This window comes from Coccinella septempunctata, chromosome 1 (assembly GCF_907165205.1).
Source record: "Coccinella septempunctata chromosome 1, icCocSept1.1, whole genome shotgun sequence".
In the NCBI taxonomy this organism is placed as follows: domain Eukaryota; kingdom Metazoa; phylum Arthropoda; class Insecta; order Coleoptera; family Coccinellidae; genus Coccinella; species Coccinella septempunctata.
The window spans coordinates 15,777,967-15,794,678 of NC_058189.1; the positions used below are offsets into that span (position 1 = coordinate 15,777,967).

General features: G+C 35.1%; 1 protein-coding gene across 9 annotated transcripts in view; it reads left to right on the forward strand.

Annotated features, from left to right (window-relative positions):
- Positions 1 to 16,712, forward strand: part of LOC123322835 (disco-interacting protein 2) — a 179,353-nt gene that overhangs the window by 155,210 nt on the left and 7,431 nt on the right. For 7 of the 9 annotated variants that reach the window (XM_044910871.1, XM_044910863.1, XM_044910866.1 and 4 more), the window contains 5 exons: positions 555 to 929; positions 1,025 to 1,256; positions 6,724 to 6,851; positions 10,669 to 11,028; positions 11,107 to 11,414. In XM_044910871.1, the coding sequence (XP_044766806.1) occupies positions 555 to 929; positions 1,025 to 1,256; positions 6,724 to 6,851; positions 10,669 to 11,028; positions 11,107 to 11,414 (1,403 nt within the window). The remainder of the gene's footprint in view (positions 1 to 554; positions 930 to 1,024; positions 1,257 to 6,723; positions 6,852 to 10,668; positions 11,029 to 11,106; positions 11,415 to 16,712) is intronic. The other 2 variants (XM_044910865.1, XM_044910872.1) reach the window with 1 other exon arrangement.

Genomic DNA, 16,712 nt, shown 5'->3' on the forward strand with positions numbered 1-16,712 from the left:
TTTCCGTGAGGAAATTTGGTCAATCCGAAAATAATAATAAAGATGGTTCCATATGTTCCATTATATCAATAGAAAAAAAACATATATATATCAGGAATATGGACTTCTCAGTACATGTAAATTTTAGGTTAGGTGTTGACCAAGTTGGAACCATAGAGATGTCTTCTTATACTTTTTAGAGATTTAAGAAAATGCAAGTTCCATCATCCCCAGTAACACAAAGTATACCATTTACCGTCTGTCGACAAGTTTTCTGCTGACAATGGGTAAATGGTATATGTACTTTGAGTTACTAGGGATCATGGAACTTCTTATTCTTATAAGAAGACATATCTATGATTCTAACTCGGTAAAAACCTAAACTAAAATTTACATGTACTGATTAGATTTTCTTTTACCTTCTTAAAGTCCAAGAGCTATCGGGCACGGGCAAATTGAAAACTTACGACTATGCACACGTCATATCCTTCGCGACTTTCAGCTAAGGCTTACGGACGCGTCCGTTAATTTTTTTTTTTTTCGAGCTATACTGTACCATATTCTGGAATTTTCAGGTAGGTGAAATTTGTGTCAATTCCGGCGCTAGTGGTACACAATATTGGGGATTACAAGGACTCAGTAATTCCACCTTCAAAGTGCAACCTATAACTGCTGAAGGCAAAACCATAGGTGATGCTGAATACACAAGATCAGGGCTGCTTGGATTTTTGGGTCCTGGAGGACTTGTTTTCATCTGTGGATCCAAAGATGGTCTAATGACAGTTACTGGTAGAAAACATAATGCCGATGATATTATTGCTACTGTGTTGGCTGTAGAACCTATGAAATTCATTTATAGGGGAAGAATTGCAGTTTTCAGTCACAGAGTTCTCAGGGATGAGAGAATATGTGTTATTGCTGAGCAGAGGCCCGATTGTAGTGAAGAAGAAGTGAGTATTCATTTTCTAACTAAATCAGATTTGAATAATTCCTTACATAAAATAATCCGAAACGAAAGATACTCATTAGTCATTCATTACTTCAGTCTTTTCAATGGATGTCTCGTGTTCTTCAAGCAGTGGATTCAATTCACCAAGTTGGCATTTACTGTTTGGCTTTAGTACCTCCCAATTATCTTCCGAAAACTCCTTTGGGAGGCATACATTTATCTGAAACGAAAAGAAGATTTTTAGAGGGAACTCTACATCCTGCTAATGTGCTACTGTGTCCACATACCTGTGTAACAAATTTACCAAAACCTCGAGAAGTACATTCAGGTAAAATTTCCTACATATTTGATATTTTAGGGATGTGAATTTTCAGGCATGTTAATGTTCATTAGTAAAGAACACCTGTGGCCCATTATGATACTTTACAACAATCCACATTTGATGTTTATGCATATAGGAAGAATATTCAAAAAAAAATTACTTGGAACCAAAGACCAAACTTTATAAGTATGTATATGAAAATACATACAACGATCCGTCTGTTGTATTACGAAGTGGGAAAGAAATAAACTGCTCATCAAAAGCTAAGGATATTGTTTTTCAAAGAAGCATATTTTCCGTATCATCTTAATTTTTTTTTCAATTACATAAACTAATACCCTCCGGTCCCATCTTCTTAAGGCAAAAGATGATGTCAGAGGGGAAGGGGGGTTTAAAATTATCTCCATAGATGCAGTTGGAGTAGAGCCTGAACCTTGAAATCATGAGGCATGCCGATCTTTGGAGTCTCGCAAGTTTGTTTTGGGTTTGTTCAGGACCGCCAGGCAATGCTGCCGTAAGTGACTATCGGTCTAATTACCGTGACATACAGTCAGCGGGTCTGCTTCCCCCTGATGTCCATATGACAGTTCCAGCGAAGCTTTCTATCTAGGCAGGTGTGGCTAACTCGATTGACTGCGAGATCTACCAGTTGTATAAAATTGCCGAAATTTTAAATAGAAGAGTACCTGATGGGACGGCAATAGAGGCATCTATTTCTTCCTCGTATTAGTTAACAGCACTGTCGCGATCGAACGGACGTATAGCCGGCACCGACCGGTTGGGCACCACCTGATCTAAGGTATTGCCCAGATATATGGCTTCTTCCACAAGTGGGCATAGTTCGCTATGAATTGTCCACTGGGAATGGTTGAAAACATGAAATGTCTTATCTCATCAAACATTGAAGTAATTTGAAATTTTCTCCTCGTGAAGGGTACAATCAAGGTGGTGCAAGGGTTAACGCCCAACTGCTCACCCTCACACCAGCCTTGAAATATGGTTTGTGTTTCCTGGACAGCTAAGATGGTTATCATCAGCGTATGCTTGAATATACAGGGTGTGACGTAATGAATGGATAATATGATGCCTGCGGGTAGGGGACCTTATGGCGGTTCAGAAAAATATATTTTATGTTTAGTAAAAAGTCTCTTGGTTTTCGAGATATTGGAAATTTTCGAAAATGCAAGAAAATCACACCCTTCGCCACTCGTTTTGCAAAACTCCGAATGGAGGAATTTTTTCAAAATGTTTTTCGGATAGTATTCCTGGATAGATGCGCTATCGAATGTAAATTATATTATTTTTGGGGAGCATGATAAGTTTTTCATTAAAAAAAATATGAGACTCAAATTTTCCGTTTTGCTTATTTTTTTTTCTTAAGTTCAACCCTGCGTGGTGTAAAAAATAATATGGTTACCTGAGTGCCAAAGCAAGAGGAAACATGCCTGTTTCACTGAGTTTCTGAAATGGTATAATTCACTCTATTTCCAGCATAAAATACAAAATAAATTTCTATTACAATTCAAGGCAGAGTTTGATGTAAGCCTTTTTCTTTAATTTTTAGCAACTGAAATGAGACTAATTATTTATAAGAAGTTGTAAAGCATCTAGTAGAGCTCCTGATGCCCACTTCGAACCATTTTTGTAAAACTCGATTCAATTAGACGATATTTTAAAATTGGTTTTTTTTCTCTCGTATTCTTTCATTATTATGCCCTATAGTTATAAATATAATGGTTTTTAAGCGAATTTCAAGTAACCAAGTGAATTTCAGCATTTCTTAATAAACTTTTTAGGGTTTTCACTCCCAATCTCTGAAACAAAATCAATTAAAAATGAAATCGACGATTTGCTCCTGCAGAATCCTCCCAGAATAAATTTCAATCGATATCTGAATTTCAGCACTTTTGTAATTAAGAAAAAAAGCTCAAAATTAATTTCTATTACATTGAGTCAAGACCTTTGTTACAAAAATGCTGAAATTTAATTCATTACTTGAAAATATTGATTTCACAACGTTGGGGTTCAATAATAAAAGAAAACGAGAAAAAATAAAAATTTTAAAATATCGTTTAATTGAATAAAGTTTCACAAATGATGTTTTTAAATTGGCCACCATGAATTCTAATACATGCTCTATAGTCTACACTTTCTAATGAATCATAGCTTTATTGCATATCAACAATTTTAAAATGAGCATCGTTTCATTGAATTAAATTTCACAAAAGATGCTCTAAGAGGCCACCATGAGCTTCAGTACATGCTCTGTACCTTCTGATAGATGATTGCTTTATTCTGCTTGCATTTCTCATTTTAGCTGCTAAAAATTTTAGAAACAGTGTTCACATTAAACAAATTGCAATAGGAATTTTTTTTGTATTAAATACTGAAAATACAGAGAGTTATACCATTTAGGAATCTCAATGAAACGGGCATGTTTTTTTTGCATTAACTCCCAGGTAACCATATTATTGGTTCTCTTAAATTTTCGAAAATCTCCAATATTTCGAAAACCAAGGCACTTTGACTAAACGAAAAATATATTTTTCTACAAGCGTGCGCGTTCAACCTTTTTCCCGCACGCATTCCAAGTTGCAAAGAGTCACTTTCCCAAAACGTGCGGGAAAAACGCCTGCTATTTCTTTCCCGCACGCATTTGCGTGCGGGAATGGATTAGCAGGGGTTTTTCCCGCACGCAAATATTATAGAGTAAATTAAATTCTATCATGATTCTATGCATAGAACGTCGACGATGAGAAACCCATAGTAATGACATGCAGAATTACGTCTGTCATTATATATGAATTAATCAAATGAGATATGATCTGTTTCGTGAAATGGATATATTTATATATTTCAAGCGCTTGTAGAAAAAATATTGTTCCTAACTCTTGCGTAAAGTGTCTTGCCCGCACTCAACTGCTTACCCGAACTCTGCTTCGCATCGTTCGGGTAACGGCAGTTTCGTGCGGGCAAGTATCACTTTCCGCACTTGATAGGAAAATAACTATTTTCTGAACCGCCATAGAGCCCTCTACCCGCAGGCTCCATATTATCCATTCATTACGCCACACCCTGTATACATCAAATGAGCACACAATTAAAAATCGATACCAAAAGAGCTGTTTCACGCTGTTCGAACAAAAGTGGGCATTTTTTAAAAAAAAACTTTAGCCAAAGTGTGATATCACGTTTACTCTGACGGTACTTTGCCACTGGAACTGTTCGTTAATGACCCAGAAGTGATGAACCACGTGCTACAACGCTAGCAGACAACCATTTTTCAACTCTTTCGGTGGAAAGATAGCCTCTCATCTCTTATAGAACTCAGTACCTTCGAAATCCAAAGGAACCTCAATTTCCCTTTGAAATGTCAAAAGACGTCTTCATGAAGTCAATCTAACATCGAGACTTTTGTTAAGAATAGTTCCAATTGACAACGCTTCGGAATGCAGAGTCCTTGATGCCCAAAGATCAAAGGCTGCGCTAGCTCTGAGATATTTTGCCATAACTTTGGCAACTCGTTGAGCGTAATGTTCTCAATAACTTGCTGTAAAGCATGTGAACAAATGCCAAGCATTTATTGATGCACGTGGAGGCGATACTCTGTATTAAGGGTGAATTAACTATGAACTTTTATGTTTTTCGTAAAATTTCATACTTTTCTTTGGAATCTGAGAATCTGTACCGCTTACATAAACATATTTCGGAAGGAAAGTGGGTTTTTCTGAAAATAAAACTGAAATTAATTCAATATCCTTTAATTCTGGCAAGCAGGTTGAGTTGTTTATTTATATTTCGGGCATATTCATTTTAAACAAAAAAGTTTTTGGTTTCGCTTTTCTAATTTAAACATTTATGCCCGCCCAGTTTCAGGAATGTCAATTGAACCATTAAAATTATAATCCTTTCTTGAAACGATGTATTTACCTGACCAATGGAGGATTAAAATATTAATGGTCATTAAATATTGAATTATAATGGACGATCCTTCAACTGGGTATCTGTTTTCCAATTACTTGAGATATTTATGATTTGCTATTATGGTGTTCAAAAGGAGATGTAACCTCATTATCTCAGATTCAGTATCTTGTTGCACTGCCTGCACTTTCCCCATCACCATTGCACCATTTTTAATATGTTTTTTTGATGGTTTTGTTTTCATTGTGTATTATACAATTATTACATTATTATTATCTGAAACTATCCTGGTAGTTGTTTTATTCCTTATTTTTATTGCACTTTAGTGGTAGTTGACACCTAAATTTTCATTATTAGATAAGTTCAATTATTAAAAAAAAATTATCATCATGATCTATCGTGGATACGGGTGACGCTACAACATAATAATTAACTTTTTTGGAAAACATAAAAAGTTGTTTTTGGTAAGCTTGAATGTGTTTATATAATATGTTATACATACGGATGAAACAACTTTTATGGATAGTTTCAGATCAAAGTCTCACTGTGATTCGTAAAGTACATAAAAAATCAATCAACTAATGTGTAATCATCCACAGATACTATTGGTAGCACCTTATAACACGAGAGTTCATTAGCTAACAGTGTAATAACTCCCAAATTCGATGTGCTCATATGTGTAATAAAGAGTTATGTGTTTATGGAAGCAAATTTCTCTGATTATCTTTCATCTTACTCATGAAGTGATCTTCGATATTGAAGATTTCGTGAAATGAGTGAAAATGTTCAACCAAAAAACATATTTTTGAAACTTTTTCCACAATCATCATCTTGAAAATGAACCTGCGAAACACTTGTAATGTGAGAACCAATTCTCACTGTCAAGAGAAGCACAACATTAATAACAGTAATATTGCAATTTGTATCGTTGATTTTCAATGTTATGAATCCAGCAACTTTATTGAAGGGGCTGCTTATTTCCGAAGAAATTTAGAGCACTACCGTTTGATAAATACTTAGTATGCTTGAAAAAAAAATTAAAATACTATATAAAATTTTTTCGAGGATTCAGGATTTACGGCTGTTTAATACGACAAGTAATTGAATAATTTTTTCTATATCCGTAATTTTTCTGGAACCAAGCCTCCAAGGCCAGTGTAGCAGTGTCGACACTACCAGATCGTCCTATGAAATCTACCGATTACTTTATTCGTTCGACAAATTATTGAAGTTCATGCAGGAATCAGGGCATTACATTTTCATGTAAAACCAATACTTCAACATTACATTTAACGTTGTAATTGCTTTCGAGATACGAAAAGCGTGACCGATCAAGTTGGTAAGTTCACATAAATCAGAGAAGTTCGCCTCCATTGTTGAGATTTGTTGATTTTTTATTTCCCCACGTTCGCCATCGAAGCTCTTGAACTCCTCTGCCCCCTCTCGACTTGACACTACGAGTGGGTTGTTGGTAGTGGTCCCCTCTTTACTCTTAACTAACTGACAGCTTTGCTTGAGAGATGCTACAGCATGGTATTCCCTTGCGTTTCAGCAACCGACTGTGTTTCAGACGTTGGCCCAGCGTCTGTTATCGTGGGAAATCTTGTGCAAGGTAACAGACTGGCTTGTGCCCAAGGCAGAGATGTTGGGGGCCTAGAGGAGGAAGACTCTTCGAAAAAAGTGAGTTTATATTTATCAGTAATTCCTTCAGATAACATTTGCCTTTTACCCCTCGTCTATATATGTATATATACCGGGTGTCCCAGAGCTTTTAGGCCAGCAGATATCTCAGTTACCTGCGGAAAAAAAAATTGAAAAAAATACTTGTCGTAGGAGACCATACGCTCTTTCATGCAGCATAGCAAAATCCACCCCCTGACAAACAACCCCTGAGAAACAACCCCTAACTTTTGTTTTTCAAATGGCACCCCCATGTTTGTTTGGCTTCAACTGACAGCTCTTTTTAATTCTCAATCAATGATATATCATAATATGTAGTTGTAAAGATAGTCACTCGATAAAATTGAATTCGTTAGTGGGTACTGTTAATTGGACTGATCGAATTAGTCCACATTGTTGTTGTTGTTGTCATCCAGATACCGTAGGAATAAAACACAGCACAAAAAGTTCTAACATTTTATTGACTCTTTTTTTTCAACATCCACTATTTCTTGTCTCTACAATGTGGACTAATTCGATCAGTCCAATTAACAGTACCCACTAACAAATTCAATTTTATCGAGTGACTATCTTTACAACTACATATTATGATATATCATTGATTGAGAATTAAAAAGAGCTGTCAGTTGAAGCCAAACAAACATGGGGGTGCCATTTGAAAAACAAAAGTTAGGGGTGGTTTCTCGGGAGTTGTTTGTCAGGGGGTGGATTTTGCTATGCTGCATGAAAGAGCGTATGATCTCCTACGACAAGTATTTTTTTCAATTTTTTTTTCCGCAGGTAACTGAGATATCTGCTGGCCTAAAAGCTCTGGGACACCCGGTATATATATAAATAGAGATTTGGATACGTTGGATTCGGCGTGGGCGGCGTTGCCAAATCCATTTGAACGCTTCAGAACGTTTCGTTGGCTTTTTTGGGTCACAAGAGACGGTACTATCAAAGGTCTGTTTGTTTTATTTGGACGGGATTGGAACGTTTTCAGTTGTTCGCAAAAATCCTGGAGTCGAATATCACCGAGCATCCCTCAACGGTTGCCGATTCGAAACTGAATCCGATGTGAAAGACAACTTCGAATGCCTTCAAATGTCTCCAACGATATTTGTATTTTTATTCTTACTTCTTGTATTTCAAATGTTAGTAGATAGAGCACAAAAAAAAATGCATGCTTCTCTCAAAATATGCTTTTGTGTCAGTTTTGAATCTAAAGATATATACAGGGTGTATTTAAAGGTGGGTGTTTTTTTAAAAGGAGTAGAACTGGTCGAAATAAAGCGTTTCACCAAAAATCACCTCTATAAAACTTTCAAAATGACAAAGTTGAAAAAAAATTGTAAATGTTTACTGAAATAGATCCTAACATAACCCTAGATCATTTTTTCATTTTTGTTATCGCAAAGCAATATGAAAAATTAATGTCGTGATGACTGACTCAACCATATGATTCAGTTTAGGATATTGGCCACTTTCATTTTTACGTGGGAATGAAAATGGAAACTTGAGATTTCCGAATTTTTCTCATTATTCAGCAATTTAAACGATTTTATGAAATGGCTCATTTCGATACCAACTGACAGAAAAATATTCAGGACAAAGTGTAAAAAAAATAGAATATTAGTTGAAAATCTCACCAATTAAATTCGTCTAAATTATTCACAAATTTTTTCACAATGGTCATCACAATCTTCTTCCTGTTCGAACCCTCCAACAATCGTCGTAAAAAATGGGATAAAATAGGTTAACAATTATAGCACTTTCAATAAACTGTCTCAATTTTCTTCACCCTAAATCGCAGGACACAACAATTTTTTCAAGTGACCAGATGCAACTAATCAGATGCAACTAATCAGGTGTACTGTAATGAACCATTCATTGTCTAGCCATATGTTTATGTTTTGTTTCGTTTTTCCGATGTCGGAGTCACCTTCCACAGTTCCTTACTTGAAATTGTAGGGGTTGTAGCTCAGCCATCTTGGATATTTTATTTAGAACATTTTTGGTGAAATGACTTATTTTTATGGCTTCCTACCTTGTATCAAAAAAGCCTCAAAACACCCTGTACATAAACTTATTTTTACAAACAAAGGAATAAATAACGAAGTGGTTTTCGCTGCAGATTCTTCAAAGGGCAGGTTCTTAAAAAGATTCACAAATATCAGCCTGATACGCTGTATTTATTTATATGATACCATGATATAGGTTCACGATGGTAACATCGCAGTGGGCGTCAATTTTGAAATTAGTTAGTACACAGGGTAAGCAAACTGCTCGGTCGGTCGATAACTGTTGGAAATCCACACCTCATTCACCTTCATTTCACACATTGCAGCAGATCAGCAGGCATTCTATAGAATACCTATACTCCATTCACTTTTATTTTAGCACTCGGTTGGCCATGGAAATTTGACACATTTCACTCTGTTTAGTACGAAAATGTGGGGTTATGACGCTTGTCAAAATATTTTTGGGTTTTAAATCAACGCTATGTTGCCCGTTCTATGTAAAAGTTTCTGTTATTACGTATTTTATCACAATGTCGAATCTCTTCGGAAAATATGTGACGAACGTAATTGAAGTTTATATAAACAAAAATCATCTTGCATCAATGAAAGTAAAAGGTATTAAAGGAAGTTTCAAGTCAAGATGAACTTCACCTTTGAACAAAAATTTCACATGAATAAACAATTAACAGGACAACTGGCGCGTATTTGTGGCTGTTCATCTAAATACATTGATTTAATAATAATAATTAGGTATTTATTGGTACTTTAAGACATTTACAATGTATAGGACAAGTCAAATGAAAAATAGAAAAATCAATTTTCGGGAACTTATTCTACGATGACATTCATCGAAAATCCTGTAGTAAACATTTCGCATTAATTCACTCAAACATAAAATTCTCAAATGCCACCACTTTTTTGGTTCTCCCAATAGAAGAAAATTCTTTGTCATCCTCTTCATTCACAATCTTTCTGATTGTGGAAATATTCAGCTGAAATATAAGTCGTTTAGATCCAGATGAAACATTATGTAAATTCTCTTACATTGAATATGTTCGCTACCGTATGACGTATTGTGGATTTTAGAATATCAGGGTATAACTATTCGAATGAGCGGACCTAAATTCTAAATAGCACTTCCTAAAACCCTGTCTCTTTTTTCAATCACTTTCGGCATTTTCGTAATAAAAATTGATATTAGTTGTGGTAACGGCGTTATGACATTAACGACATTTCATGAGTGCCAACCTTACTCCGTTCTAGTTACAAAAACTTGAGAAAATTATTTCATGGCCAACCGACTGCTAAAATAAATGTGAATGGAGTATGGAAATTTTATAGAATGCCTAGGTAAAATATGAAATGGACAAACGCATTCGTATTATTTCATACATTGCATAAAAGACTCAGGCATTCTATACATTGCCTAGGCATTGTATAGAATGCCTGAATTATACACATTGCCGGTAACACTAATAAGCCTTCCTTCTTCTTTCCATATTCATACCTACTCTATCCTCCAACGTATTTTCTACGGAATAGGAACGTTAGGGATAGTGGGGTAGTCTTTCGTCTAGCCTCCATAAATAAATCAGTGAATCGTATGAAAACGGAACTGATCGATGGGACAACGGGATGTATATATATAGTTAAAGAAGAGAGACGGAAGGTAGAGTGAGAATATACAAGAATAAGACGAAATGTATACCGAAAGGGTATAGTGAGAGTAAACCTTTAAAACTTTCAACTGGTGTATGTCAAATTTATCTCCATTCAAAAATTGAATTTTACTCATATTGAAATTTTTATTTCAGCAACAATTCATCACAGAAATTTTACGTTGGAGAGCGCATAGTACCTCAGATCACACATTGTTTACTTTATTGAATAGCAAGGGTACAGCTGCTAAGGTACTTACTTGTTCAGAATTGCATAAGAGAGCTGAAAGGATAGGCAACCTTCTGAATGAGAAAGGAAGGATAAACACTGGTGATCATGTGGCTTTAATCTTTCCCCCAGGGTTAGATTTAATATGCGCTTTCTATGGATGCCTGTATGTAGGTGCTGTACCTGTAACAATAAGGCCCCCACATCCCCAAAATTTGCAGACTACCCTTCCAACAGTCAGGATGATTGTGGATGTTTCAAAATCCGTATTAGTATTATCTTCACAGGTGAGTTAATTTCATAATAACTGCTTTGAAATGTCGAAACGGAATAATTATTTTTATTCTGCGATATGTATTTTCCAGGCTGTGATTAAGCTCCTGCGTTCCAAGGAGGCTAGCAATGTTGTCGATATCAAATCTTGGCCGCTCATTTTAGACACTGATGATATGCCCAAAAAGAAATTACCCGTTCTTTATAGGGCACCAGCTGCAGAAATGCTTGCTTATTTGGATTTCAGTGTTTCCACAACCGGCATGTTAGCCGGCATCAAAATGTCACATGCTGCAGTTACAAATCTCTGCAGGAGTATGAAGCTTTCATGCGAACTATACCCCAGTAGACATATAGCGTTATGCCTGGATCCATATTGTGGTCTGGGTTTCGCTTTATGGTAAGTTGCATGCAATATTTTTATATACATATATATATATATATGAATCTATATCAATAACGGGTTATTGGATGAGAAAGGACTGCAATTATGTGAAACTCATTTATTCATCGTCGACGTTTCGGCTCATGTCTGAGCCTTCTTCAGGACTCTACAAGGTAATAATAATATGTTATAATACAATGTATAACACATCAACATGAGACTTACTGAATAGTCGAGGTTAAAATTATTTCTAGCATCAAAACAAGTCAACAAGTAGTCAGCAGAAGGCAACATATATCACAACAGGTGAAAAGCCATATGAATAGAATTGTTAGGCACCAAAAGTCAGTATATTCTAAAATCAAATTTCTTAAATTTCAGAAAGAAGTACGAAAATTGCACATATGCAACGTTGGTGGAAACAATACAATTGAGGTTACATCACAGAACACATGATACAATACATGAATAATTCTTTTTCTTTGTATATCAACCAGAATCAACTGACACATCTCGGACAACATTATTATGTCTGTATGTAAATAAAAAGGAATATATATTACTGATATTTTCAATGTCCTTTCTAGAATTCATCACATTTTTGGTTCCTTTAATATGAAACATTTCTAAGAACGATCGCTTGTTTAAATTCCTTTCGAACTCCAATATCTTAGTCGAGTTATAATCCATTACATGTTTGGTTTTTCTACAGTGCTCAGCAAGAGCACAAATTTTTTTGGGATTTTTTATGTCGCTTTTGTGTTGAGTAAGTCTCTTCTTAACTTGTTGGGAGGTTTGGCCTATGTAGCCTAAATTACATGACAAGCATGGAACATGATACACAACTCCCCTCATCTTCATTTTATCAATCCTATCCTTAACAGTAGAATAAAGACCGGCTATACTAAATTGATTCTTTACTGCTATTTTTAAACTAGGTTCCTTTAACAGATTGATCAACTTATGAGTAACATCAGGTATAGCTGGTAAAGATGCATAAGTAATTGGTGTTGAGACTTCGAGAGATCCGTTTCCACCACCTCTTGCATCACCCAAACTTTGTGACATATCACCCGATTGCAATCGTGCAGATGTATTAAAAATTAATTTGCTGCACATTGCTCTAGGATATCCGTTCTTTACAATTAAATCATAAAAGATTTTCAAATTCTTCATTAGGAGAGTTGGATGAGAAATTCTACTGATTCTCTCTTTCATACCAATAATCAGATTAATCTTTTGTTTCAGAGGATGACTTGATAAGAAGTTGATATATCTACCAGAGCTACTGCTCTTTCTGAACCAATCAATCTTTAATTTATTATCACTTGTTCTTATCACTCTTGTGTCAAGAAAGGGAACAGAATTGTTTGTTTCCTCCTCTATTGTGAACTTAATATGCTGATTGAAACTGTTAAAACTATCAAGGACGAACTGGATCTGATCAGCAGGAACCGCACAAAATATGTCATCAACATATTTTTTTATGATAGGGATCAAAAATGGTATCAAAGCTATTACAGCATCAAGCAGGTAGTCCATCACCATTCTCGCAATAATGGGACTCAATTTCATCCCCATGGGTGATCCGAATATCTGGCAAAAAAACTTTCCATCGAAGACGAAATAATTGGACTCAAAAAGAAACTTCAGGATATTTATGAACTCGCCCATTGGTATATCTGTATGTGCTGATATTGAATCCCAATTATGTTCTATGACAGTTATTACCAAGTCAAGAGGAATGTTGCTATATAAGGATACAACATCCAAACTGATTAACTTGTAGTTCGGTGGTAATTGGAAATCATTAAACATGGCAGAAAACTCAAAACTGTCTCTAACATAATATCTATTATTAGAATTATCCACTGAATTGGTCAACACTGATGTTACAAACTCTGAAAGATGAGAAGTAGGGGTATCTATACATGACACAATCGGACGCAAAGTGAGGACAGGTTTGTGGACCTTCGGTAGGCCATAAAACCTAGCTGGAACACCATTATACTCATGTAAAATCTTACCTTGTTCCTTTGAAATATACTTCTTATCCACTAAATTTTTTACTATCGCATTAGCCTTAGTTTGAAACGATGAAGTAGGATCTCTTTGAAGTAGTCTATAATACCACTCTTGACACAAGAGTGATAAGAACAAGTGATAATAAATTAAAGATTGATTGGTTCAGAAAGAGCAGTAGCTCTGGTAGATATATCAACTTCTTATCAAGTCATCCTCTGAAACAAAAGATTAATCTGATTATTGGTATGAAAGAGAGAATCAGTAGAATTTCTCATCCAACTCTCCTAATGAAGAATTTGAAAATCTTTTATGATTTAATTGTAAAAAACGGATATCCTAGAGCAATGTGCAGCAAATTAATTTTTAATACATCTGCACGATTGCAATCGGGTGATATGTCACAAAGTTTGGGTGATGCAAGAGGTGGTGGAAACGGATCTCTCGAAGTCTCAACACCAATTACTTATGCATCTTTACCAGCTATACCTGATGTTACTCATAAGTTGATCAATCTGTTAAAGGAACCTAGTTTAAAAATAGCAGTAAAGAATCAATTTAGTATAGCCGGTCTTTATTCTACTGTTAAGGATAGGATTGATAAAATGAAGATGAGGGGAGTTGTGTATCATGTTCCATGCTTGTCATGTAATTTAGGCTACATAGGCCAAACCTCCCAACAAGTTAAGAAGAGACTTACTCAACACAAAAGCGACATAAAAAATCCCAAAAAAATTTGTGCTCTTGCTGAGCACTGTAGAAAAACCAAACATGTAATGGATTATAACTCGACTAAGATATTGGAGTTCGAAAGGAATTTAAACAAGCGATCGTTCTTAGAAATGTTTCATATTAAAGGAACCAAAAATGTGATGAATTCTAGAAAGGACATTGAAAATATCAGTAATATATATTCCTTTTTATTTACATACAGACATAATAATGTTGTCCGAGATGTGTCAGTTGATTCTGGTTGATATACAAAGAAAAAGAATTATTCATGTATTGTATCATGTGTTCTGTGATGTAACCTCAATTGTATTGTTTCCACCAACGTTGCATATGTGCAATTTTCGTACTTCTTTCTGAAATTTAAGAAATTTGATTTTAGAATATACTGACTTTTGGTGCCTAACAATTCTATTCATATGGCTTTTCACCTGTTGTGATATATGTTGCCTTCTGCTGACTACTTGTTGACTTGTTTTGATGCTAGAAATAATTTTAACCTCGACTATTCAGTAAGTCTCATGTTGATGTGTTATACATTGTATTATAACATATTATTATTACCTTGTAGAGTCCTGAAGAAGGCTCAGACATGAGCCGAAACGTCGACGATGAATAAATGAGTTTCACATAATTGCAGTCCTTTCTCATCCAATAACCCGTTATTGATATAGATTCATAATAAGAGTTGGAGTTACCGATTTGTGTATATATATATATATATATATATAGGCTCAGTCTTTGACTTGTACAGTGTTTAAGCAGGTCACTGGATTTTGTGACTTCGTTAAGCAAAATTATAACTACATATTTTTGGCTAGGTCGATATCAACGTGAAAAAAGAAAATATTCAGGCTCAGGACGAGAGTCTCCTGTTTTGCATTCAACGCAATAATATACCCAAAAGTGTTGGTGACAAATAAATTTGCAGCACCTATATAGGTCCCAAAACATTTGGTTGGAACTTTTTGGTTGCGCCCCCGCTACATTTTTTTTTTCAATTTGAAAATGGCTTGACCCCGTGCGCCTAATTCAGGAATAATATATAAATGTGCTATCCGAAAAACTACCAAACATAGGCATGGAAAGGTATTAAGGAAATCCCGTTCGAAAAAAATTGCATATTTCAAAGTTTTCCAATTTTTTAATAGCAGTTCTGTTTTTTTTTTCGAAAACTTATTTTTTTTTTACACAATATTTTAAGAAATAATTTTCCGAATGCTCAATCAATTACAAATGCGAATATATGATTATAATGGTGATTCTATATTCATTTCAAGCAATTTAATTCGAAAATATCACCCCTGAGGAAATTCAAAATCGAAGTTAACAAAATATCGTGTTTTGAAAAAATTCGTCGTAAAGCAGGATTTAGACAATGCGCACCAAAACTCATCCTCGTTTACACAGAACGACAGACTGAGTCTTCTTTGAATCGGATGAATGATAAACAGGCGCCATCAGACATTGGAAAACTTGCTGATCAATAACAAAAAGAAACCCAACGACGAACAGAGAAGTAGCGTTTACAAGATTACCTGTGCAGAATGCCCCTCTTTTTATATAGGAATGACCACCCGTTCAGCAAAAACAAGATTCACCAAGCACATAAAAAATCGACCCAGCTCAGCATTAGGTAATCACCTGATGGATATGGAGCTAAAACACAGGACAACAGTGGAAAATCTGACGATCTTACATAGAGAAAATGATAACAATAGGCTGATACTACATACTTGAACAATTAGATATCTTAAAGAACAGACAAAATGAGAACCTATTGAACGAGACCTCAGAGTTCACAGGTAGAAATATATTTAAAATGTTACAACCGTTCATATGACAAATACAACATTTATATTTCGCGCCTTAAAAACCTGTACAACGCGAATAAAAAATATAAAAGAGGATGCACTGCTCATTGATTGACACTTACTTTTTAACTGCATACTGTCTTTCACATGGCTTAGAATATTTGTCATTATTGTGTTTTCATTAATGTATTTTGATTCCATCCAAAATAAGGAAGATCACCTTAAAGAATTTTATATCCATTTTCTTATATATGACAGCTGTAACCTATTCCTGACGGTGAGTTCAAAATTAACCTCACTAAAAGGCGATAGTTATTAATGAATATCGTCGTTAAAACCCGAAAAATGTGTAACTCCATTTTAGCTGATTTGACAGGAGAGACAAAAACCTTTTTATTATTACCCGTACTCCCTTAATATTTACCTTTGTTTTCACAGCAAACCAGCACTATTTTTCCACTACTTCTTATGTTATCCACTGATGTGATGTGGCTATATGCACTGACGCCGTGCTAGTGTAAGGGAGGTACACGTATTTCTTTTAAACAATTTCAAGCATTATTCTATTTTGCGCGGGAAAAATATTTAACTGTTCGAAGGAACTACACAAATTTCTGAGCATATAGATGTTGAAAACCGCTAAGGGAAGGCATCAAAATCTCTTTTTTGATTAAATTGGGAGTTACACATTTTTCGGGTTTTAACGACGATATATTATATATATGAAAGTTTTCTCATATAATTTTTG